Genomic DNA, 27,906 nt, shown 5'->3' on the forward strand with positions numbered 1-27,906 from the left:
TGCTCTGCCAGCAAACTCGACCCCTGCAGGTTTGTGCATCCTCTTAAAAGTCAGAAAGGATCTCTTCTTTGTCACAGTGAAGTTTTAAACCACAGTGCTTACAACACCCTTAAATTCCACTCTCAAAAGCAAGTAATTTCTGTGCACTTACAGAGAGTACTTTCATTTATTGTCTGACCTTGTTAGTTCTCATCAGAAGTCCCCGCACAGCAGCGTTAAAGACGTTAGGAATATGTGTTTCCAAAGCTTTAGAAATTTGAATTTTACTTCATTGTTGCACTCTTTGAATAACAATGGTGTTCCGAATGATTTGTTACTTCCTTGGAATTGAAGTCCATTGTTTAATTCAAAGCATTACACACACACACACACACACACACACACACACACACACACACACAGAGAGAGAGAGAGAGAGAGAGAGAGAGAGAGAGAGAGAGAGAGAACATGAGAGATGATTAACAGATATCTTTGGCCTCAATTAAAAGTTCTTAGCACATCAACTGTTAAAAGGAAAAGCAGCGACATATTAGAGTTAGTTTGTTTCAGCAAAGAGCACCTGATGAATCAACCCAGAGCCAGGGCTGGACTCAGGAACATCCAGGTAGGAAGTATGGATAGAAAAAAAGAAGTCTTGCTGGAGAGATGGCTCAATGGTTAAGAGCACTGACTACTCTTCCAGAGGTCATGAGTTCAATTCCCAGCAACCACGTGGTGGTTCACAACTATCTGTAATGAGATCTGATGCCTTCTTCTGGTGTGTCAGAAGACAGCTACAGTGTATTCATTAAAATAAATAAATAAATAAATAAATAAATAAATAAATAAATAAATCTTGAAAAAGAAAAAGAAAAGAAAAAAAGAAGTCCTGTTTGGAATCAGCTACGTCACTGTACTAGCCTTGTTAGAGCCTGGCATGAGAAGTCATTACTTCCTCTGGCCATCGTCTGATCAGCTAGTAGCCTGAGACTGTGACAAGCTCAGCTGCTGTTTGGCCTGGGCTCAGCAACTTATTGTAAGAGAGTACTGTTTGCAACATTAGGTCATCGTTTGCTACAGAGGGACTCATGGTACAGAGTACTCAGACAGCTTCTGGGCAAATTGTACTTCATTTAATAGAAATATATGAGATAGAAAACCCATATATATGGTTTGACTTTGTGCAATAAAGTCTGAATAGGGTTTTTCCTTTCCCAACTCCTCCTAGATGATCCCATCTCCCCACCTACCCAAATCTACACCCTTTCTTCCTCTTTCTCAGAAAATAAGATGACATCTAAATAATAATAATAATAATAAAATAAAACACTAACAAATCTGTATAAAACCAACCAACCAAAAACTAGAAAGAAAATCAAAGAAAAAAAACCACAGGAAACACATACAGATACAGAGAAACATACATTTGCACACACAGACATCTCACAAAAAGACAATCAGAAACTATAACAAAACACAACGAGAAACATAACAAAAGACATAGAAGGGGGAAAAAAGCCTAAGTAAGGATTATGAGACAAAATAATCCTCCAATACTTTAGTTTGTTTTGAGTTGGTATCTATTGCTGGACAAGGCAACTGGCCTTAAGAGTGCTTTGTATACCCAGTGAGATTACATTGGAAAAAATTAATTTTTCCTTTGGAGAGTGTTTTCAACTTGAGACAATCCTGGGTGAGGCATTAGGGCGTGCGTCCTTTTCTCCTCTCAGTGCTGGGATCCCATCTGGCTTAGCCATGTGTACGATCTGTGTGCACTGCCACAGTTTCTATGAGTTCATATGTGCACCAACCCTGTTGTTTCTAGAGGGGCTTGGTTTCCTTGGTGTCTTCTACCCCTATGAGCTCTTACAGATTTTCTGTCTCCTCTTCTGCAGAGTTCTCTGAGCTCCAAGAAGGATTTGATGGTGACATGCTATTTAGGACTGAGCATTCAAAGACCTCTCACTCTCTTTGCACTGTTCAGTGGCAGGTCTCTGTATTTATTTCCATCTATTGTAGGAGGAATTGTTTCTGATGATGGCTGAGGGAGGCAGCAATCCATGAGTATAGCAGAATGTCATTAGCAGTCATTTATTGCTATTTTCCTATTAGCAGAGCAGTAGTACTTGGTTTTCCCCTGGGTCCATGACATATCCTCTCTCAGGTTCTTGGCCACCCTAGCAGGGCTGGGCATGGGTGTCAATTCATCAGATAGTGGTTGGGTACTCCACAACTTTTGTGCCACTATTACAATCGTGTATCTCGCAGTCAGGTAACCATTGTAGTTAAGAGGGCTGCAATGTTGGCCCTCTAAAACGAGTTTGTGTTCATCTTTCTCCTCTGGTTGTGTACAGAATACCTTACAGTAATATGAACACTAGTCCATAAGGGTGAAGTTCCTATGTAGGTGTCAGCCCCACTTTTTCTGTGTGCACTGAATTATACAGGTATTATCTTAAGCAATAAGGTCATATTCTATTGCTGTTTGTAGAGAGCAAGTGATAGCTTTGTAAATAATCTAGATTGAGGGTTTCCAGGGCATTTTTGACCAACAGCATTATTAGATGTAACCCATTATTGGCACTGGAGGTTTCATTTGGTGGGAAGAGATGTTCAGATGGGGTACGACTTCTTCCAGTAGTTAGCAATTATATTTAAATCTCTTTCATATACGTATACACTTTAAGAAGCTTCTGGTTTCCGAATGAGTGCCTCCATTGGCCCTTAGTTTTAGCTCTCAAGTTCCCTCTCTTACCCCTTCTCTTCCCTCTCTATTTTATCTTCCATTCCATATAGTTTTAATTGGCCACTGTAAAATTAGATATTGAATCAATGCAATACAAGATAGTAAATACTAAATTTCATTGTCTCCTCCCCTCTCCTCTCTTCTTCCCTTCCTCCTTCCTTCCTTCCTTTTTTTTTTTTTAACATTTTGTTATAGTTCATTTTAAATGGCTTGGAGGTCAGTGAGGACTGCCACTTCTATCATTCAGGATAGATTTCATTAACATTAGCTTTATTATTAATAACACAAATGCAACTGATTCCTAAAACAAGTTAACAAAAATTGGCCAGTTTTTCAAATTTTACATATAGAATTGTTGTTCATTTGTTTGAGATTGTGTCACATCCTGTCTTTATAATATAGGAAGGCCAGCCTTAAACTTATAGAGATCCACTTTGTTTCTGTTCTTTCATTAATTTTTTGCTTTTAATAATCTCCCATATCTCAAAAAGGATGGAAAATTATAAACACATATAGGCACATATAAATAGGCTCATATTAGAACATCTGAAAACTGAATTTAAAAAAATTGTTGAAGTCATAATAGTTCCTTACTTTAACAATTTATATTTTTCATGTCTCACGCATATTCTTTTATATCTTCGTATACTTCCTCATGTTCCTGACAAGCCATTTCATTTATTTAGACTACACTTGATCTTAGCCAAAAGGCTGAGAAGGGATTTATTTAGAATTAAAATCAGTTTGGAGGAGAGACTTATAAATACATTTTCACCATTAAATGGAAATTTACTACTGTCATTTCTTGAAAGTGTGATCACCTTTAAACAGCAGGTGGAGTTAATTAAGAACAGCTGAGAGAGGTTCTGGAAGCTTCTGGAAGCAATCCCTCTCAGGGAAGCACTCTTGCATACACATTGGAAATTTTCATGCTGCCTAAGAAACAGGACTAAATGGCCATCTTTGAAGCCACCAGTGTGAGGTGGCTTGGAAGGCCTTTTCCTTTCACACTAATAGTGACGGTTGTGATGGCAACATTCCTCTAGTTTTATGTGTGGACTGTAACATGCAGTAGCATTTTGAAGTAATGCAGTTGAGTCCTTAGGACTTACAACTATCCTGTTAGCTCCACCACAAAAACAAAATCATCCTTTTCATTTTGGATACAGTCCAAACTGCTGGCTCTGACCCAAGACAAGAAAGGGAATTGGGCACGAGAGGATCGGAATGAACACTGTCCCAGGAATGTGGTGGTAGTATCCACCTGTTCCCCAGTCAACAGAGGACTAATACTCAGTACTGATGACAGTATCTGGTGAGGTGTAGTGAACGGGGGTCTCTCTAGCAAGACAGGGCTCACTCACAGTTCTACCACGTTTTACCCCCAAATCCACAGGCGAGTGGCACAGGCCCATTGATCCCAGGTTTCCTCATTTGAGAAGATTATGAAGATTAAGTAAGATTATGAATGTATTTGACATTTACTGAGGCTACTGTTTATATTGTAGTACAACACAGGAAAAAAATAACCTAAGTGCATATTGTTTATTCCCTCAAGGTACTCAGGATCTAGTGGGACAGCCAAAACATGCACACAAAACCAGGTTGAGTTCTTTCTTAGCCTTATAAGTGGATAGAGGAGTAGAGGGAAGATAGATTCCTATCAGAATGCTGTGTTTGCTAAGAAAATATTTGTCATTAGCAAGTCACTATAGCTGCATTCTTATCTATATATCTATATTTATATCACACACACACACACACACACACTCACAGGAGTGATGAAAAATTATTAAACATGTTTGGCAACTACTTCCTTAAAACAAATGCAGTCCATAAAACATATTATAATTAATTCTCTTGTTTAAAATTGCAACCACAGAAAGAAGGCCTGGGTCAGGGTAAATCTTACTGATGCTACAAGATAACTACTGGACACAGTCAGTGTTATCCTGAAAGCTGTATTTTGCTTTTAAGCAATGTTTAGATAACGGTGAGGAATCTTCGTTATCTAAACATTGCATACCGTTGGTGGGGAAACTTAGAAAATAAAAGTGGTTCGCGCCTAGGGGCACATGGCTGAGTGTGACCCTGTGTGCTCACCAAGTTGTGCTTCTCACGGTGATTTCCTGTTTTACACAAGGCCAGCCAGAAATGACAGGATCGCAGCTTTCTCTCTACGCACTTCTCAGTATCTCTTACTTTTACAAATGTAGTGACAGGACAAAGGGGATCTACTGTCGACTGTTCTTCATCAACGATCAATAATGAAAATGGGATATCCTAACTAATTTCTTTGCAGTGCAGTGATAACTTTAGGGAGTTTTATTGAGCTCCAATAGAACTCACTGCAGTATACAGGCTATACTGATAAGAGGAAAAGCTGAATGCTTTGTGAATTTAGGATACTTGATTCTCTAAGCCTTTCCCAACTGCTGTGTCACATGTTGTCATTTGCCATATGCATTCTTCTCCAAGCCAATTCTCCATTTTATCTCTGATTGTAAGATTACATACCCTGCCCCGCCACACTCCCAGAGAAGTGCATTGAGTTAAAATTAAATTGTGCAAGCCATTCCTGTTGATTGAAATTTATGGCACAAGGGTTAAGTTTGGAAAGACAGCAGGTTCTACCCTGGGAGGAGGAAGTGGTCTCTCAGTTGTATCTTGGCTTCATGGGGGAAATGACAGCTGTGGGACCTATCAGTGTGCTCAACGTGGGGTACATATCCTTTACAGAAGCCGTTTGCAGTTTCACTAGTACACATGCACACCGATGCGCAGAGAATTTCTGTTCTGTCAATCAGTACTTTCTGCATATCCTCTAGGTATGGGCAGATGGTCTGTAGTCCCTTCTAAAGGCAGAGCAGTGAGTCCTTTCTTATTCATCTGATGATGCACCGGCTGGTTCTGTGCTAGCCATGGCTTTGCCCGTCATCTTCAGAACCCTGCATCAAACATGCTGCTCTTGCCCCTGTTTTTGTTTATGTGAAAGTAAGGATGAGAGCAAGAAGGATCATCTTAGTTCTTCATTTACTCTTTAACGCATAACCACATGGCACAGAGTAGGTACTTCAGAACAACCAGCTATTGACAAATAGATTGGTATAGCCATGTATCCTGTCAGGAATTTTAAACACATTAATGTAGTGAGTCATACTGGGGAATAATTTCCTTTTCTGATGGTACACATAATACAGGTGTCTTTCTTCTTTTGTTGTTTTAAATTTAGCATTAGGTTTCTTTTTTTATCAAATTCTTTCATGCTTTCTTTCTTTCTTCCTTTCTTCCTTTCTTTTCTTTCTTTTCTTTCTTTTCTTCCTTTTCTTTCTTTTCTTTCTTTTCTTTTTTTCTTTTTTTTCTTTCTTTCTTTCTTTTCTTTCTTTCTTTCTTTTAAATTAGGTATATTCTTTCTTTACACTTCAAATGTTGTACCCTTTCCTGGTTCCCCCCTCCTCCAAAAATCCCATAAGCCATCTCCCCCTTCCCCAATCAACCCACTTCCTTGTCCTGGTATTCCTCTACACTACGGTATCAAGTCTTTCCAGGACCAAGGGCCTTTCCCCCATTTGGTATCTAACAAGATTATCTTCTGCTGTTGATGTGTCTGGGGCCATGGGTAACTCCAAGTGTACTCTTAGGTTGATAGTTTTGTCTCTAGGAGCTCTGGGAGTACTTGGTGACTCATATTGTTGTTCTTCCTATGGTGCTGCAAACTCCTTCAGCTCCTTTGGTTCTTTCTCTAGCTCCTCCATTGTGGACCTGATGCTCAGTTCAATGGCTGGCTGAGAGTTTCCCCCTCTGTATTTGTCATGCACTAGCAGAGCCTCCCAGGTGACAGCTATATCTGGCTCCTGTCAGCAAGCACTTGTGGGCATCCACAATAGTGTCTGGATTTTGTAATAGTATATGGGATGGATTCCTAGGTGAGCTAGTATCTGGATGGTCTTTCCTTCAGACTTTACTCCACTCCACACTTTGTCTCTGTATCTTCTGTGGGTATTTTGTTCCTCCTTCTAAGAAGGACTAAAGTATCCATACTTTGTTCTTTCTCCTTCTTGGACATCATTTGATAAGAGAATTGTGTCTTGGGTATTCCAAACTTCTAGGCTAATAGCCACTTATCATAACATTAGGTTTCTTGATTCTGGACTGACATGGTTAAGGAAAAAAATAGATGTAAAAGAATTTTATGTGCTTAAATTAACATAGTTCTGGCATACTAGAATTCTGCTTTTCCCTTCTAGAGTTGATTGTTTATATTCTGCATTCATGTGGACTGTGACAAGTTTGCAAAGACATTGGAGAACTGCTCATTCCCTGGTAAAACCCACATACTTCAGCAAATGGGATAACTGAATATGTTTTCAACAATTAAATGGGCATTAGAAAGATGAGCTCTTGACATCCTGTAGAAGCAATGAGCTTAATAACAGATCCATGAATGGTATTAGAGACAAATACATGATTTCTAATAAAAAGCATAATTATCATACTGAAATTTCAGACACCTAATAATTAGAAAGATGTAAAAATAAGCCAGGAACTCCAAGGATTGCAAAAACAATTTGTGGGCTTATTATTCACAGAAAATTAAAACATTGCTATGGTACAAGAAATGATACTATACAAATAATGAATTTGAGTTTTTATGCTAGTCCAGTGTAGATGTTAATATTTTCAAAAATTAAAATTTGAGTTCAGAATTTTTTTGAGTCCTGATATTGTGATGTGTGGTTGTTGCCTGTGCTTATGTGATACCCTTTAGAAAAGTCAGTCTCACTGGTAATTAGAGGCAGATTCCTGAGTATTGTAAACAAAAGCCTTTACACTTTGTATTTTTCCATGCCCATCTCAGTTGGGGCCACAAAATCACTAGCTTAAGGAAGCACATCACGACAAAAAATAAAATCTATGCAGGTTCTTTTAAAGTAGTGGCTATAATGTCAGGGAAGTCATAGGGGCGGGTTTACTTCAAGATTTGATACTTGCTTCAACCTTGAAAAATTCAATGTGAAAAAAGCAATCTAGGTTAGACTATGCTGTCTGCGGGGCCGGCCGTCTGTGCTGTGCTACGAAGCCGCTTCTGACTGATGGATGTCTGCTTTCAGGCAGATGGTCTCTGAAGCCAGAGAGTAATCAGACCTATGGGGATAAAAATCACATTGCCTATCTCAGGGGACAGTAGTGAATTAGCACTGCAGGACATCTAGTATGATAAAACATCAATGAAGGACATTTTCACTTGATTGGGTCTGTCTGTCTGTATTTATTTATTTATTTTTATTTTTTCATATCACGAGAGTTGTAAGATGTAAAAGGAGATATGCTTAGTTTACATCCATTTATCCTCATCACAATGCATTTCGTTGGGGTACATTTTAATGTCCTTCCTGGAAAATATGCTGTAATATCTTTTTTACGCTGTAATATCTTTTTTTATGCTGTAATATCTTTTTTTACGCTGTAATATCTTAACACACGGAGTAACCGGGGAATGAAAAGCATCTCATTCCGACATATTTTAAAATGTCAAACTGCTGTAACGTGACTCACTCTCTATCCATGACCAAAGTTGATGATTATTCATTTATAAAACAAACTCTTCCTGGCTAGTGAAGATCCAACAGGGAATTACTTTGGATTTGTATGCATGTCTTGGAAGTTTGCTGGATACCTTTGCGTGGTCATTCTAGGCGTAATGAGTTGATGCAGGTAGAACGTTCTCAGCAGAACTGCCTGGCTAGAAGTTAGGAACATGATTAGAAGTTAGGAACATGATTAGGTACAGGATTTGTATTAAGATGGTTTTGAGGGCTGGTGAGGTAGCTCAGTTGTTAGAGTCCTCGGCTAACAGGCGTGGAGCAATCACATAAGCCAATTGGCCCATGCCTACAATCCCAGCCCTCTTGCCATGAAGGCAGGTCATTCTTGGCTACATAGTAGGTTCAAGGCCAAGCTGGAATACATAAGATATGAAAAGAAAAGAATAAAAATACCTATCCTTTTTATCTAAACAGTATCAGTCGGAGATCCTCAGTTGGTGTCTGAGGAATGTTTCAACAGCAACAGAATGTAGCTGCATTAATTAACGCTCAGTGTAGGAGCAGGAGAGATGGCTTAGAGGTTGAGAGGATCTCCCGTTCTCCTGCAACAGGATTTTATTATGTAGCAATGGCTGACCTGGAGCTTGCTATGTAAAGCAGGCAATATCAATCTCCCAGAGGTGTACTGCCTCTCCAGTGCTGGGATTAAAGGCAAGGCTCACTATACATGGCTACCTGCTGCTCTTGCACAGAACTTCTGTTCAGTTCCTAGCACCCATGCAGTAACTCACAATCATTGGAAACTCCACTTCTAGTGGCTCTAATGCCATTTTTGCCCTATGTAGTTACCAGGCACACGTGTACTGTACATACATATATATAGGCAAATAATCATGGACATAAAATAAAAAAAAATCTTATACAAAACTCTTCCAGTCATAAAGTTCAGCATTTGTTGAATGTGGGCTTTAGCTTACTCTGTTCTAAGCAGAGACCTGAGAAGCTACAGTAAAAGCCTCAGTCAAATGGCTTATTTTCCTAGTGTTCACATTGGGATTCCTCACTCACCCATATATGTCAGTCACTAAGTTTTCTTGACCTTGATCATTTTCTTGGTTGTCCTGTAATATGACTAAAAACTGTCATTGCTGTTGCTTGAGGAGATCTACTTGGTTCCCCCAAGATGACCAGGGAACTCTCCTGTCTTATCAGATAATTGCCCTTTTTGGGAGGTTGGCATTCAGGGAGGCTTGGCTGGTCCTGGAACTCAAGGTGACGCAGGTTTAGAATACTGGCTTATAGCTGTATAGTTTTAGGCTTGACATGGGTGAGATAGACAAGTCTTGCACCTAGGCAGAGTCATGCATCAGTATCTCCAGCAAAACCAGCTTCTATGTGTCTATTGTATTATTCTATTGTCAGAAGGAAAGTCTTACTAGAAAGAGAGTGTTTTTTAATAGCATTCAAATACATGGCACTCATTTAGTAGAACGAACCAAAATATCTAAAGCTAAGCACAAATATTCTGATTAGGAGTTACAGGGAAGCAGGAGGGGGTTGATTGGGGAACAGGGGAGGGGAGATGGCTTATGGGACTTTCTGGGGGCAGGAAAGGAGAAATCATTTGAAATGTAAATAGAGAATATAACTAATAAAAAAAGGATTTACAAGGTATGACCTCAGAATCCAACATTTAGCTTACTATATTTATAAGTCAGCATCAGTAAAATCACTATATAGACCACCCTTTTATTAATCATCCTGGAAACAATAGTATTAAAAAGTTTAATAATATTAACAAGTTTCCTGCTTCAGGATAATGAAACTTACAGCAATTAAAGAAACTTTGCTGGCATAACACTTGACAATCTTTTCCTTTTTTTATTAGATATTGTCTTTATTTACATATCAAATGCTATCCCCTGTCCTTCTTTCCCCTTTGAAAACCCCCTATGCCATGTGCCCTCCCCTGCTCACTAACCCACCCACTCCCACTTCCCTGACCTGGCATTCCCCTACCCTGACTCAATGAGCCTTCATGGGTTCAAGGGCCTCTCCTCTCCTGGATGTCAGACCAGTCCATCCTTTGCTACCCATGTGGATGGAGCCATGAGTCCCTCCATGTGTACTCTTTGGTTGGTGATTAAGTCCCTGGGAACTCTGGAGGTATTGGTTGTTTCATATTGTTGTTCCTCCTATGGGGTTGTAAATGCCTTCAGTTCCTTGGGTCCTTTCTCTAGCTCCTCTATTGGGGACCTTGTGTTCAGTTCAATGGCTGGCTGAGAGCATCCCTTCTGTATTTGTCAAGCACTGGCAGGGCCTCTCTGGAAATAGCTATATCAGGCTCCTGTCAGCAAGCATTTGTTGGAATACACAATAGTGTCTGGGTTTGCTAACTGTATATGGGATGGATACCCAGGTGGGGCAGTTTCTGGATGGTCTTTCCTTCAGTCTCTGCTCCACGTTTTGTCTCTGTATTTCCTCCCATGGGTATTTTGTACCCTATCTAAGAAGGACCAAAGTAAACACACTTTGGTCTTCCTTCTTAAGCTTTATGTGGTCTGTGCATTTTATCTTGAGTATTCCAAACATCTGAGCTAATATCCACTTATCAGGGAGTACATACCATGTGTGGGTTTTTTTGTGATTTGGTTACCTTACTAATCTAAGGATGATATTTTCTAGTTCCATCCATTTGCCTAAGAATTTCATGAATTCGTTGTTTTTAATAGCTAAGTAGGATTCCATTGTATAAATGTACCACATTTTCTGTATCCATTCCTCTGTTGAGGGACATCTGGGTTCTTTCCAGCTTCTGGCTATTTTAAATAAGGCTGCTATAAACATAGTGGAGCATGTGTCCTTATTACATGTTGGAACATCTTATGGGTATATGCCCAGGAGTGGTATAGCTGGATCCTTTGGTAATACTATGTCCAACTTTCTGATGTACCGCCAAACTGATTTCCAGAGTGGTTGTACCAGCTTGCAATCCCACCAGCAATGGAGGAGTGTTCCTCTTTCCCCACATCCTCTCCACCATCTGCTGTCACCTGAGTTTTTGATCTTAGCCATTCTGACTGGAATGAGGTAGAATCTCAAGGAGTTAGCCTCCAGAAAACCAAATAACCCAATTTAAAATGGTGTACAGAACTAAACAAAGAATTCTCAACTGAGGAATACCGAATGACTGAGAAGCACCTAAAGACCTGTTCACCATCCGCAGTTATCAGGGAAATGCAAATCAAAACAACCTTGACAATCTTTTCAAATTTTCCTTATTGGCTTGAAATGAAATGAGTGTTTGATGGAGATGAATAATCAATCCAAGTAAAGCTAGAGTTGAACCCAAGTAAAAGCTAATTCTGAGAACTGTTTCTCAGTGCGTATCTTCTACACTTGCAGCTAGTGATATATGTAAGTTGACCATGCAAAGATGATGTTGGCATTGTGTGTCTTTGCATACTTATTGTCCTTCAGGCTTTGTGAATTTGTCAGGATCGTAACTATCTTGCCATGTCTCATGACTAGACGGTGAGAGCATTCTTTTCTTTCTGTGCTACAGCAAATCTTATCACATAGAGTACACACACACACACACACACACACACTCACACACAGAGAGACAGACACATTCATGCATACACACAAAGACACACAGAAGTACACACACACAGAGACAAACACATGCACACGTACACAGAAATATACACACATACATACACATGCACACACAAGCACATGAGTGTGCATATACACATGTACACACACACATCCTCTGGACTTCACTTGTTAGACACTATTTAAAAGCACAGAGGGATGCATCCAAATAGTCTGCTGCTCTCTATCATAGGTTAGCTGTGTACATGACCTGAAATATTCCTTATTTTTCTCATTAGATTAGCATTGAAATAACCTAATAATAAGTATATTTACTTTTAAATCTGCGTAGAGTCATGGGCTCTGAGACATTGGTGAAGCATTCCTTTGGTATGTAACAGGACTTGGAAACACGCAGTCCTCCTCATGTTCATGCTGGCTTCAAGGAAAGTCCTATTTTGCTGATACTCAGATACAGAAATGGAACTGTGTCAAGACAAATTGAAGAGGAAGCCTTTTGTTTTTGGCTAAAGATGTCACACGAAGGTTATAAAGCAGACACACTTAATGAAAACCATATGTTGAATAATAAAATAGGCAGGACTGAACATTTGAATTACTTCCAGAGAATGAAGCTTTATAGAGGGAAGTAGAGTTGGTTACAGGGTTTGAGGGTCCTAGGGACAGATACAAATCAGCAAAACAGAGAGAGGGGTTAGTCTCTGGTTTGTCTAGACCTTCTCCCTGAGGAATTGCTGTTGCTTCTTTTTACTTTATTGAGCTTTGAAGTGAGAACTTTCCTGTGTAAAAAAAGACAACTGCTTTGAAAGTTTGCTTTCCTCCAGCTAATCCTTGGAGGGGAAGGGCAAACTGGCAAAAATGTCTCTCCTTCCCTCGCCTCCCCTCTCCTATTGTCCCTTCTCCTCTTCTCCCCTTCCTCCTCTCCCCCTGTCTTCTTCTTCCCTCCCCTCCCCCTCGGGGTGTGTGTGTGTGTGTGTGTGTGTTTGAATCCTCTTTTATCTCCTTATTGATTAAAAGTAACTAGGCTCCTGTTGTCTAAATCTGTTTTGCCAAGAGCTGTAATCACAGATTGACCCCATTGTAGAACACAGTGTTTTGACATGTACATGTGTCAATGTGTATATACAAGGAGAAGAGAGTATGCATTTGAACCTCAATATAGTTCATTCTTTCTTTATGCAAATTTTGAAAGTCCATTTTAATTCTGTCCTCAAAATTTATGTTTTGAACCACACGATAGTGACAGTTTTATTTATTTCATTTCTCACTTTGGGAAAACTGAGTCCTTTCATGGAGTTAGAGAAAAATTTCACATGTATTGAACAGCTGATAGCAGCTGGCAAAATGATACATTTACTATATATACATTTACTATAACACTAGTAATTTTATTTGCTTAATTCCAGGGCTTTGGCCTAAGTCTTAAACTTGTATCCACTTTTTTTTTTTAATTAACTCAGGAGACAACCAGTTATGAAAATACTCTGTAACAGCCAAAGCACCTGCCACCTGCCCATTCCTCAGAGAAACTTGGCTGATGTCCTGGTGGTCTTCCTGGCGCTTCTGTAGATTGTCTCCTAAAAATAAAAGATTAATTTGTATTTACATATATGTGCGTGTTTGTGCGGGTGTATGCTACATGTGTGTGAGTGCACACAAAGGCTGGAATAGAGTATGTGGATGCTGGGAAGTAGTTGTGGGTCTTCTGGAAGAACAGCAAGTGCCTGTTAACCGGAGACTTAACAGCCTTCCTGAATAGCTTTTTAATGATGGCTATAAGATGCCAATTTTCTCTTTCTTCCTGAATGAACAAGCTTCTGGGTTTTTCTCACTCAGATCTTAAGTTTTCGCTAGTTGCAGATAGGAAGAGGTAGAAGCAGAGATGGCGGGTCAGAATTCCTTATGCCGAACTGATGTCATAAATGCTCTAGCTTACAGAGAACATGCAGACTAAGGAGTAGGCGTGGGCGTGCCAAAGGAAATGAACCCAGCTAACAGTGAGGAATCTGCAGTGTTTTCCACTTTGATAGTTTGCACAGCTGGGGAGCAGAAGAGGAGAAAAGGTTTCAGACTCTGAGTCTGATAAAACGTGAAATTAATCTTGAATCTCTCCCATCCCCGAGTAATCATATGACCTAAGAAACTTCTAGGCATCTTTTCTCATAATGACATCTCAGGTTTTTTTTTTTTTATGCTTTTACTATGGATACTGATTATCTGATGCAAAAATGGCTCCTTTAGCTCTTTTCTTGCTGCACAATAAACAATAAATATTACCTACAATTAGTTGCTTCATGCACAAATTGGAAGTATTTTGTTGACTCAGTTTTTAATGAGGTTTATTTTGGAAAAAAACTGTGTTTACATAATGTTTTTATATTTTACATGTGGGAGGTCATATTTTATTTTCATTGATTTATAGTAAAAATTAAGATTTTTTTATGAGCTCTTCATAGTGCCTTGTGGAACACTGAGCTATCCTTAAGTGATGTAGCCAGAAACCTGGAAGGGAAAATCCTGCTGGAGTTTAGCATTAGCTGAAAACAGCAAAATAATTTCACAGAGGAAGCATTTTAAAGTGAGTCACAATTCAGTCCCCGCATTGCAGATGGACTCAGGGCGCCCTGCCATGCGCACGGCTTTCAGGAAGAATGCAGCATGAGGCTTCCTGGGAAGGAGACCGTTTCCACACTGTCCACACAGGGAGGCATTTCCAAAGAAGCAGAGCATGCTTTGGGATGTCTAGATTTCAACCATGCCTCTCAACTCTTAAGCATCTGTGTGACTTGGAAACCTGTCACCCATGTGGTACTCAGACTGATGTGAGGTCATTCATTTCTTAGCTTTTCAGGGTTCCTGTGTGTAAATCACTTAACGACGTGCAAGCACTCATGTATTTGAAACTTCCTGAGAAAATATTCCCAATTCTATTACCTGCCCATCATCCCAACTCTAAAAAACAGCTTTGACGGGAGTGTGCCAAGAACCCCTGCCAAGTGTAGTTTCTTTGAGGGAAGGGAGCTTTGCAATCTGCTAAGGAGAGTGTCCACAAACCTGAGAGAAAATGCAAGTCATCAGACTCAGCTCTCACATCCAAATATGAGAATTACATCCCTCTTTAGACCCCTTTTCTCTCTGGCCAGATATTATACTCCAAGAAAATTTACAATAGTTATGTAAGAGCCTTGAACCCTAACAAAAGGTTATTGTCATTATTTTGTTAGGGTTTAAAAGTCAGAATATTTATCCAAGCCTGGGGAGATGGTGTAACTCTGCCTTTTGCTCAGTCACTTTACATCCCACCCACTGCCCACTTCCTGGTCACCCCTCCCACAATCCTTCTCACATCCCACCTCCCCCTTTCCTCCGAGCAGGTGGGGCCTCCCCTGAGTATCCCCCCCACCCCATCCTGGCACTTTTCGAGAGGCAAATGAGATGATTTTCCCAGGATCAGATTTGTGGAGACTGTGCTAAGATGAAAAACTTAAAACACAGTCTCCGTCCAGAGAGCTATCATCTTTACCAAGATATTTCAGTCTGGTATTATGTCAGCTGGTTCACATTTAACAATGTTTTCTCCAAACCACTAGGAGTACATAATTTGCATTAGCCTAGTGCACACCTGCCAGCGAATGCTTCCCCTGCTCTTCAAAACATCTTAGGCTCTCAACATGAGGCTGGACAACTGTAGTGACCCCAGCTCGGCGTTCTTCCGCTGAGTCGTCTGAAACTCACAGTAAAGGAGGAGAAAGAGGAGGCCAAGCAGCTGTAGTTTCATCTAGTTTTAAAATTCTTATTTTTTTTTGACTTGCCATTGGGTTCAGTGTCAGTTCACTAAAAGCCCAGTGTGAAAGCAAATGGACAAGGACTGTGGAGATGGCCCACCATGTGACACACTTGTACAAGTAGAAGACCAGAACCAGGATCCCCAGAGCGCACATAAAAATCTTAGAAGGCTTCCCCATTTGTTGAAGATGCTTTCTTTTTTCCATTGTATGGTTTTGGCTTCTCTATCAAAAATGAAGTGTTTGTAGGTATGTCAGTCTATTTCTGGGTCTTTGATTCGATTCCATTGATCAGTGTGTCTGTTTCTATATCAATACCACACAGTTTTTTTTTTAATCACTATTGCTCTGTAGTTCAGCTCAAGGTCAAAGTTGGTGATACCTCTAGAAGTTCTCTTCTTCAGTGGGAGAGGAAGAGCCTCGAAGAGACTTGAAGTGCCAGGGTGGGGGGATACCCAGGAGAGCCCCCACCTGCTCAGAGGAGAAGGGGAGGAGATGGGGGAGGACTGTGGGAGGGTTACTAGGAAGACAGTGAGCAGAAGGTAAAGTGGATAAGTAAAAGTACATAAAAAAATCTTAGCAGACATAATGGCCCCTGTAATCCCAGTGCTGTGGAGACAGAGGAAGAGGAGCCCAAGGGCAGGCAGACTCAGTAGATTAACCCTTTGGAAAGCTTTCATTTCTTCAAGGGACGGACCCCACCACCATAAATAAAATAGAAAATAGAAAGTAAAGTGGCCATGGGACAAGACACCTTACATCAACCCCAGGGCTTCATGTTCACATGTTCATGCACGCCCCCTCACATGTCCATCCCCACCCACCCTTGCACGTGACACTCAAGCATGGAAAAAGGTCTACAATGGATGACAGTTGAATTTTGCATAGTGTAAATTCATCATTGGTTTGGCTGAAGATTAGGAATAAAGCAGTAATGGTTGTTTTTATTTTGATGGTTCCTTTGTAGTTTTATATGGACGGTGTGTTTCTCATGGATGCCAAGCATCCTTAAACTGCTCTGTGGTTGCTGCCTTATGCGATGAGTGACAGACTGGTACACTGATAGATACCTCAGTGTTTTAAAGCCAGCCCTGAGAGAGTCCTCAGCTGAAGCTTGTCTAGTGTACAGGGTTACCACTCCTGTCTTCTTGTTTTTGGTGGATTTGATGCTCCGTGTGCAGGGTTACCACTCCTGTCTTCTTGTTTTTGGTGCATTTGATGCTCCGTGTGCAGGGTTACCACTCCTGTCTTCTTGTTTTTGGTGCATTTGATGCTCCGTGTGCAGGGTTACCACTCCTGTCTTCTTGTTTTTGGTGGATTTGATGCTCCGCGTGATTCACCAAAGGCCTTTTCTTTCTCTTACAGTCTGACAGCAATGCCAGCTTCCTTCGCGCTGCCAGAGCAGGCAACCTGGACAAAGTTGTGGAGTATCTGAAAGGGGGCATTGACATCAACACCTGCAATCAGGTAATTTGGGCCTTAGATTGAGAAACACCCACTATCCAGAGTCTCAGATACCAATGCTATTTTCTATTTACATTGATTTACTGATGTGTCAGAAAGTTGATCTTAGACAACCTAATTTTTAGCACCTTAAAACTTTCGAGGTGTAGCTGTTTGTTTTTAGAAGTACAACTGCTAGTGAAGTATAGAAAAAAATTTCCTGTGAAATGATATGAACTATTTGGTCTGGTATATTGAGTGATCTGGTATTTTGATTGGTTAAGAACAACATATTTCTTAGTTCAAGGCCATCCTCAGCTGTATAGTGAGGTCAAGGCTGGCCTGAGTTATAAAATAAGACAGTACCTCAAAACAAGCAAACAAAAGCAAAAACCAGAAACGCACATTTCTTTCTTCCAACTGGTTTAAAGAAACATGGTTAATTCTGAAACCATGTAAAAATACTATACTAGTTTAAATGAAGTATTTGCATTGTTCATTAGAGAAAATTGTTGCTTTTTTATATCATTTGTCCTCAAGAACATTAATATGCTTTTGCCATTTTGACAAAGATTTTTGTACTGTGAGTTAAAGTGTCTAGAAACCCCAGAAATCACTAAAGCTTAGAAATGTAGCTGGTTTTGATTTTGTGGTGTGTGTGTGTGTATGCACGTGCACATGTGCACATGTGTGCATGAGCAGTAGATAGTATAATGCAAAGCAAATGCTTATGGTAATGTCTTGTTCCATCATTTCATTATTCGATTTCTAATTATCCAGGAATGTGTGGAAGCAGCGGTTCTGCACCCCCTGTGTATTCAGCCTAATTTTATTAACTCTCTAGTGATTCTTAAGCTGTGGCTTGTGACTCATAAGTGGTTATAGAATGGAACATGGCTGTCACAAAAAAATTGATGACAAAAAACCTTTCAGAATGTGCAGGAACCAAAATTGATTTGAAATCACATTGTAATGAAGCCAAGGTGTTCCCCTCAGTGCTTTCCCTGTCACATAGTACGACTTCATTTCAGTCTAGATACACAGTATGAGCTTTTCGGCTTATGGGACTGTCTCAGCGTGCAGCATCACTGAACATGTAAGCAAAGATTTTTTTTAAAAAAAATTATAAAAATATCTAATAATTTAAGTATAAAAAACAAAAACTTTAAACTGGCCATCTCCTCTCAACATGCAAGTATCAAATTAATATGTCTTTGGATTATATTGCATTAGAATTTTAAAAATTACTGTATGTATTCCTGACCTAAGTTTCATTTAAAGAAAAGCATTAAATGAATTTTGGCTTGGAATATGGGACACAATTTCCAATGATTTCAGAAAAGATACTAAACATATTTTTGCTATTTTTTAATCGTTGCTCATATGAAATTACATCATTGGACTCGGAAAGTATAAAATCAAAGCACCAGCCAGGTGACAGTGGTGGCTTGTCCCAACTCTCTGGAGGCGGAGGCAGGTGGGTCTCTTGAGTATGAGGCCATCCTGGTCTACAAAGTGAGGACCAGGACATTTATGTCCAAACAGAGAAACCCTGTCTCAGAGAAACAAACAAACAAACAAACCATCAATGAGAATACCCATCAGCTCTACAGATCTCTGTCAACGCTGTCATCAAATATTTGATAAGTTTCTTAAAAAAATAAACAAGCATACCCATTTCAGTAGTAGACAAATTTACTTTCATCTTTAGTAAATATAAAATACAAAACTGCTTTAAAATAAACTTCCAAACTTCCTTATGTTGTATTATCAGGAAATGCTTCATATATATTTCTTTCCATAAAAATTACTTGAATGGGAAGAGTTCATTCGTGAGTGAAAAGGTTTAAAGGGCCTTGCTCTAGGCCACTGAAATTGGTTACTCTCTCAAATACTTTTCAAAGATGCAGTTGGGTTATTTAATCCCAAATTATTATCTTCCTAGATTCCTCTTATTCTTTTCTTTCCAGTTTTGTGACTAAACGTTCGGAAAGTCACCGCACGTTACCAGGGAATCCAGGTCTCCTCTAGTGGGTCTTCATCATGTTAATAAAATAACTTAAGAACAAACTCAAACAGCAGCTCCAGGACAAGTTTCTTCCAGTTTGAAGGCAAGCCTCAGGGAGGCCAGCTGCCAGGAGGAAACTGTTCAGGGAAAGAGGAGAGTCAGGGCCTTCTGAGTTAGACTGGTGGGGGGTCAGCCCATGGTGAGGAGTGGAAATTTGGAAAAGAAGAGAAACCAAAAACATCCTTAGCAAAAAGAGAAACAGAGAGGGGAAAAGTTATACTTTTTTGAGTAACTCGGGAAAAATGGGCAGACTTCCAAGTTTGGGTGGGAGTTTGGGGAAGGAATAGCACAGTACTTTGTTAAAAAGATCATTATCCCTCCTGTCTCTATAGCCTGGCTCAAGGTGGTTTTGCCCTCCTGAGGGATGGCCAGCCCCTTGGCTAGGAGAGCAACCTGCCCAACTAGATTAATGCTTGAGGAACAAGACAATTCCATATCCCCACACAGAGGTAGAATCCACTCTGAACTATACCACTCTGTCAACTCCAAGCCTCAGTTCGCATCAGTCAACTATCTAGCCACTAGATAGCTGACCACTATCTAGCACGCACCTTCAGAGTGCTTCGTGGGCCTTCCACATCCAGACTCACATTCGCTCCTGGGTCTTCATAGTCACTTAGCAGAGTGACCAGAAAGCCCCAGTGCATTTAGCTGTGTCGTTTCTATCCTGGCCACTTTGTTATTTTATGTTGCCATTCTAAAATTAAAACATATTCATGGCTGTCGGGCGGTGGTGGCGCACGCCTGTAATCCCAGCACTCTGGGAGGCAGAGGCAGGTGGATTTCTGAGTTCGAGGCCAGCCTGGCCTACAGAGTGAGTTCCAGGACAGCCAGGGCTACACAGAGAAACCCTGTCTCGAAAAAACCAAAACCAAATCCAAAAAAAAAAAAAAAAAAACAAAAAAACAAAAAAACAAAACAAAAAAAAAACATATTCATGGAACTTCTAACATTCATAAATTCACTGTGGCTAAGAATACCCTATAAGAGTGGGGCCATTGTGTTACAGTCACCTGGAGATACCTTCTCTATTTTCATTTGAGAATCAGGGGAAGGAGAAATGTTGTCACTGATGACGGATTGCTCATTTTTTAGGGGAGTATGTCTCTCATCACACAGAAATACAGAGACTTATTTGCTTTTGCAGATAATGTGCGGGATAATAGGAATAGAAAGCCTTTGGATTGCATGATCCCGGGCCATCTGTCGGGGTAGTGTTACAGCGGCGAGTAGTCCTATAGGACTAGGTGTAGGCAACACCGACCTTGAGGCCAAAAGCAGGCTAATGTCAACTCCCCAAGGCCTGCATGGTTGAACCTGGCCTGTACAAACAGGCTTCCCCCATTGCCCTTTGGGTCCACTGTGATGCATTAGATGAGAGGCTCTAGCACCAGTGGCATATGACAACCCACTGCTGCTTTTGCTGTGGATTATACAGGCCTTGCTCAAATCCAGGAGACTTTGCTTCTCTGCTAACATCATGATGTACTTACAGAGCATCTCTATGCCTTGAAGGTGAGAAATGTTGATACTGAACCACAAAACAAGACCAAATAACTTCCTCTCCATGGACAGATAAAATAAGACCATGTCAGATGTGTATCCCCTTCTTATCTTATTTTTCATCAGGAATAATTTTATATGATATGCTTCTATTACTCTTTTGAACAAGTAATTTGAACTTAAGGCATATTAATTATATTAAGAAAATCCAAACTCCGACATGTATAAATATGTATTCATATACATTTTTACTCACTAAAGTGCCTTAGAGTTTAAATTTGAAATGTTTTATATTTTTGACATGCTACCTTAGGTTCTTTAAATAAATTAAATATACTCTCCAATTTTAATATAAACTAATTCCATTTCTAAGTGGGCAGTATATTAATAAACAGGATTGTCACTTCACTTACATAAAATTTTATAATTAATGCTAAAAATAGCATTAAGTAAAATGAAACTAACCTAGTTCTGACTGAGTTCAGGTCATCTTAAAGTAGTTTGTGACAGGTCAAAGGTTATTAATTTTATTTTTTTCAATGCCATTTTAGGAGAGCGTTCTTTCAACAGTAAATACTCTGTTCATGAGTGATGAATACTAAAGCCAGCTTCTTGAGCTGGTTTGAAAAGTTCTCATCTGTCTTGCACATTTCTTCTAGTAGCCTTCTATTCCCTAATGTCTCACCTAAACAAAAGAATATTGATTTCTCTGGGACATGGTATAATAAGCCATAGACTCAAAGCCAAGTTCAATCACTTCTGGAACGTTATTTCAATTCAGAAATTGACAGTTCTGTAATCTCTAAACAGGGTGAAAGCATGCTCAGTGCTTTTTTCCCAGATGCAATGATATTTGAAATATAAAATAAGAAAATTAAAACACGATTTTCTATGGTTCTTACAGTCTAATTGCAATTACTGTGTATATTCAATGAAGAATAAAGAATTATAATTGACTTCCACAAAACTATGAGATTGATTGTCTCAAATCGCTCAGACTTAACTAGGTGTAAAGAGGATGTTGTTGCCTTATTATTGGTATTATTCGGAATGTGCATTAATTAGAAGTTGTATAATTAAAGTGAGTTATATCGATTTAGGAGTTATGTGTCAAGTTTTGTGCTGTGAGTTTTACTCATGATGTTTTTTCTTTATCTGAGGCAAAAATCCTGTGAGAAGTAGAATGAGCCTCAGTTTATTGATGCAGAAATTGAGTCCACATCTGTGTATCATGTCCAAATTTTATCTGCCACAGGACATCCTGAGTATCCATCTGAGCTGCCTTTGACAATACATACAGTATTGTGTCCTTCATCCTGAAGTTTGGACCATATTAATAACTTACCATGATTAATAGAAAAGAGTATTCATCCTCAGATTAATTTAATAAAGAAATTCCTAAATCAAAGAAAACCATCACCAGAAATTCTACTGTTTTAACCAATAATTCTACTGAAATTCAAATAAAATATAGAACTGAAAATAATTTCCAGATATGTATGGTAATCTAGACAGCAACCATCAAAGTCAAACGTTACCTATTCCTAATTATGTGACATTCAAGTACGATGGTGTGGGGACAAAGAGAAGAAAGCATATCCCCTGTTTTTCTTCTAAGCTGGTGCTTCCAGGGAACATTATGACATGCAATATAAAAACCAGGACTCTCTGTACCCTGTTGTATTTTTCAATGAAAGACAATTTGGGCTGTACCAGCTTTCCAAAAATATCACATGTGTTGGGGTGCTAAAAGAGTCCTAAAGCTCAAACGAGGATAGGATATTTTTTTTCAAAAAGTAAAATGTATTTTATGTATTATCATGTGAAGTTTGAAATTTAATAAAAAAAATACACCTTAGTTTTTAATAATTTAAAGTAAATATGGGCCTGAGAGGCGGAGCTTTGTGATGGAGAATGCCCTTAAAAGGAACAGAGAGAATTAGTAAATCTGGCACAAGAAAATACCCTAAAAACTTCAAGTTTTCATGTTTCTCTTCCCCATGATTGTAATTAGGACCATTCACTTGTTTTCCTTAAAAAATTGGACTAGAATTTATTAGTCTTATTAGTTTTTCTCTGTTAAAAAGACAATGAACCTTAACACTCATTCTATTATTGAAATTCATAAATACATTTCCTATAAAATATTTATTTAGTAATTATGTCAGAATTGATATTACAGTGTTACAAGCAAGGCTGATACCTAGGTAGTAAAAATAAACTCAATAACATTTCCATAAACATTTATAGCCAGTTTAAATATTAATAAAAGTCAGGAAGGTTGAGATACTTTTTACCATGTATCAAATTTATTTGTTTTACTACAGTGGCTTCAAAATAAAGGGCTATTGCTTAGCACCTCTTACATATCACACCAAGTGTCAGCAGGTTTTAAAATGTCCTCATTTGGGGTTTTGAGTCATGGCTACCAAATTATAGCAATAAAGATGCAACTTATCAGTTTAAACCCATGTTTTCTTTCCCCCAAAGTAGACTATCTTGTGTGTGTGTGTGTGTGTGTGTGTGTTTTCAATATATAAGTCCTTTATTGTCCCCAAAGAGCCCAAAATTGTACTTGTGATCAGGATCTTGTTTTCAGAGCTAGGAAACTGAGGCCTCACTTGTCAGCCTGCTGCACGGTTCCCTTCTCAGACAAAATGCCATCCAAAACCTTTCTGACATCCTTGTTTTTAACTGTTGTAGTTTGATGAATAAGAGATGCTGAATTTGAAACACATTCAGGATGATTTTCTTCAAGGCTTAATTCATCCTTCTGGCCTTGAGAGACAGAACAAGCAACACCTGTTCTCATCCAAACCCTCTGGATGTATTTCTCACCCAAGAAACTTTGTATTTCAACTAAAGACCCATTCTCCTGAATAACAGCATTGATGGGGAAGTGAATACACACAGACCTCACCTTGTAATGGAAACCCAGTGTGGCCTCCTGATCATGTTCTACACATGACCGCAGATGGTTCTGACAGTGGCCAGTTTCTTTCTGTACCCCATCATTTGTCAACCTGGAGCCTTTTCTTATTTCCAAGAAGACTCAGCTTTACATTGATGTGATTGAAGTCCTTCCGAAGAGTTCCCCTGTGGGAAGGGTTCACAATGACTGTGTGCCCTTCAGAGTGATATTGACATTTTCTGGAATGTTGACAGTCTGACTTGCTGAGAATGGTCTATATTCTTGCAGTAGATGGGGCAAAGAGGAATCTTTTTGCTTTGTTTTGTTTATGTTTGTTTGTTTTCAAGACAGGGATTCTCTGTGTAAACAGAGCACTGGGTAGCCTAGACTCATTTTATATACTAGGTTGGTCTCAAACTCAGAGATCCTCCTGCCTCTGCATCTGGAGTGCTGGGATCAAAGGCACACATCACCCACCTAGCACAGAGGCCAATCTTAAGACATCATTTTAAGGCAATATTAATGTTTCTAGAATAGCAAGTCTTCTGTAACAAGATGATAATTTAATAGTCTCTTTAAAAGATGTCCTCTTAGTGTGACTCAGATAAATTTTGGAAGTTATGTTAAAAATGTGGGTGCCAGAATCCATTATTTTTCCAGCTTAGGAACCCTGGGCAATCTACCTCCTAGTGTCTGAATTTATTCAACCTCAGTGATCATCACAACCTGAAGTTGGAGTTGTAGGTGACTAAAGGGAATGTTTGAAAAATTCCTAGTAGAACAAGCACTCCACGAATATTATTGTATATGACAATCTACATTAGAATAATACAGTCATCTCATATTGACTCTTAACCTAACTGTTAGTAGAAGCAGTAGTATTTTCATAAGCAGGGCAGAATCTTAAATGGCATGCCTGTAGCCATCAGAAAGGAAAGATATACTTAATTGTAATTTGGGAATAGTTGCTATTTATCTGGGTTATGCTAATCTAAAATGTTTTTCTGCAACTAAAATCTTTCTCACAAATGTCATTTGGATCCATCTGGTTTGGACCAGCCTTTAAAAATGCCAAGAACAGTACTACTAGTCTGGGACTCAATAAGGGCAATAAAACGAAATAAAAATAATTGAATTCATGGAATTATTGAACCATGGAAGAAACTACAGTTCTATAACTAGTTGAATTAGATACAAATATATTTTTACAGTATAGCCAAATTCTAGCACGATTGTTGCAGTTTGCTTTCTATTGCTGTGATAAAACACCATGACTAAAAGGAACTTGGTGAGGAAAGGGTTTATTTGGCTTATACATCTTGATCATAATAGATTATGAAGGGAAGTCAGGGCAAGGACTCAAGGCAAGAGTAACTTGGAGGTGGGAAGTGAAACAGAGGACATGGAAGAGGCCTGCTTATTGGCTTGCTCCACGCAGCTCACTCAAATCGCCTTCTCATGTAATCCAAGCCCACCTGCCCAGAGATGGCACCGCCCACCGAGAGCCCTCACTCACCCATCATTATTCAGGGTAATGCCCGATAGACTTGCCGACAAATCAATATGAAGGGGCATTTTCTCAGCTGAAATTCCTTTCTTCCTAGCTGGCCCTAGCTTGTGTCAAGTTAAACAAAAATTAACTGGGGCACTGTTTATTGTTGATGCCTCAGTTAATAAAACAAAGGTTCCCGGCCTTAGATTAGATAATTTTAATTCAAGTTTGAAATAAATATGGCCTGCCTAGTCTTTTGAATTTCAGCATTGATATTTACTCAGTAGTAAGCAATTCTAGCAGACATTCATTAAGTACTTACTCATTCAAAGCAATAAAAAGTTTGACTGTATTTGTACCTCCTGGATCTGAGAAAGAGAAGTTTGAAATGTAATGACTTCTCCGTTTTGAAAATGAGGGGTGATGTTATTCAAATTATTTCTGTGGCTGTGCGCTTAAGTACTGTCTGTGTGGTTTAGATTGGAACAGGACACTTTATATTCTGGGAATTCTCTGGAGTCCTGTCTTCCTGTGACCAAGGACACAGACTGTATTACTTGATTTCCCAGCAGCCTTCCATCTTCCATCCTTGCTTCCGCTATCATAACCACAGCATTCTTTTCTTCCAATATGATGTCAGGCACAGCACTTGTTCATCTGTTCATTCAAACAAAGTTTGGGTGCTGAGGATTCAGTGGATCAGAAAGAAGCAAGACCTCTGCTCAAAACGAGAATGGCTTCCACAGACTCAAATATTTGATTATGTGTTCTCCAGTAGGTAGAGTGTTTGGGAAAGATTAGGAGGTTTGGCCCTATTGGGGGAGGTGTGCCATTAGGGATAGGAAGTCAAAAGAGTTTCAGCATTCCCAATGTGCCCTCTCTCCACTTCCTCTTTTTGCGTGATGAAGTGAGGTCCTAGCTCTTCCTGGCCAACATGCCTTCACTTAACCATCATAACTTTAACCCTCTGAAACCACAAACCTAATTAAATGCTTTCCTTTTGAAGTTGTCGTGGTTTTAGTTTTTTTCACAGCAATAGAACGGTTACTAATCCATATCAACCAAGGAAAAGCAGTAAGTCAGTTGGACGTGGTAGTGTACACCTTTAATCACAGTATTTGGGAGACAGAGGCAAGTAGATATCTGTGAATACAGAGACAACTAGAAATCCCTAATAAGATCCATATCAAAAAAAAAATGGGGGAAATAAATGAAAGGAAAAACAAAAGCAGTAAAAGACATGGAAAAGAAACATCCATCAAGAGAGGAGAGAATGGAACCAGAGCAGCATGGCTGACAAGATGTCCAGTGAGTACTCAGCAGAGCTGAGCATGAAGCCGTGCACTATTTTCAAAGAGTACATTTTACAAGTCTTGACGAGAGAGCTCCACAGAACATGGTAATGTGTCCAAGGGCCACCACGAAGGCCAGCCTGCCTGAAATAAAGTGAGGGAGAGGAACAGGGGGAGGTTAGGGGACAAGAGGCAATGTTGGAGTTTGTAGGTTATTTTAAGAAATAACCATTGGCTTTGAGTCTAAATAAAAAGAAAGGTGACTAGAGAATTTTAAAGAAAAGAAGTGATAGAAACTGGCTTGACTAAGGCTTCGTAGTAGCACCCAGACAGAAGGGCAGAAGGCAGCGAGGACAGCCTAGGGAAAGATCTTTAATTACTTTAGGTGAAAAATGAGGTGTTTTATCAAAACTAGGGCAAAAGGCAGAAGTGATGAGCCCTGTTTGGCTTGCAGGTAGAATTTAAAGATAGTGCTGTTGGCTGATGGTTGTGGGGGATTCTGCAAACACCATAGCATGCAGACTGTGGCCAAGTGAGGCAAGGCTGAAGTTGTTCAACACCATTCTGTACCTGATGTTGCTTCAAACTTTGGGAGTCTGACACAGGACTTTTATTTTAGGCACATTTAAGTACAGCATGACTTTGGTGATAGCTATCTTAATCTTATGTTTACAATGAAACTTAAAACATGATTACATTGAATGTCTTTTCAAAGTACATGTGCCTTTTCCATAAAGATAGGTCCTATTAACTAAGAAACAGTGCTCAAGGTAAGGGTATTGGGAGACTGACTGAAATAGAGTAGCCTGGGGGGAGCCAGGTGTGGCCTGCTTCACAGATAGCTCGCAGACCACTAGGCTACTAACCACATCCATTCCCAGCCTTCTGGGCAGAACACAGGTTCTGCATCAATTCATGGTTTCCCTAATGCTTATCTGTGAGTACAAAGACCTTATGCCCTCTACAGATGGATTCGGTACAGAATGATGGCAGGCATGAAGGGAGAGTGAAGAATGAAATTTGGGGTTGCCACAGGGGAAGTGGCTGTTGTGTTTTCGTGAACTGTGGTGGAGAGGTCTGTGTGATGAGCAGGCCTGAAGGAGCAATCTGGCCAATTTTGAAAAATTTAAGTTTGTTATGTGCTATCTATCCATCAAAGATTAGGGAGTTTGATACATGAATCTGATGTTCAGAAAAGAAGTTTGACCAGAGATAGAAACTTCAGTTCAGTCAGGGGATAGAAAATTCTTAATCCATAGAACTGGATGAGATTATCAAAGTATTTGTGAGTATCTATGGATGATAGGTGTTTGATAGCTGAACCTTAGGGCACTCGGGGGCATGAGAATGGGCAAGAGTGTGCAAAGATGTAGGAGGGAAACCTGGAGAGATTTGTGCCATGGAAGCCAATTTAAAAAGTTATTTTTGGATCTATGAAATGGTCAAGTTTGTGAAATACTTGGCCAAATAATCTGAAGAACTGAATAATATCTGGAGCATGTGGTAATAAGAGATGATTT

At 39.5% G+C, this 27,906-nt stretch overlaps 1 protein-coding gene across 2 annotated transcripts in view; it reads left to right on the top strand.

Annotated features, from left to right (window-relative positions):
• The window catches only part of Ank2 (ankyrin 2), a 203,055-nt gene that overhangs the window by 5,175 nt on the left and 169,974 nt on the right, over positions 1 to 27,906 (top strand). For both annotated transcript variants that reach the window (XM_052179290.1, XM_052179289.1), the window contains exon 2: positions 17,043 to 17,144. In XM_052179290.1, the coding sequence (XP_052035250.1) occupies positions 17,043 to 17,144 (102 nt within the window). The remainder of the gene's footprint in view (positions 1 to 17,042; positions 17,145 to 27,906) is intronic.

Source organism: Apodemus sylvaticus, chromosome 4 (assembly GCF_947179515.1).
Source record: "Apodemus sylvaticus chromosome 4, mApoSyl1.1, whole genome shotgun sequence".
Taxonomy (NCBI): domain Eukaryota; kingdom Metazoa; phylum Chordata; class Mammalia; order Rodentia; family Muridae; genus Apodemus; species Apodemus sylvaticus.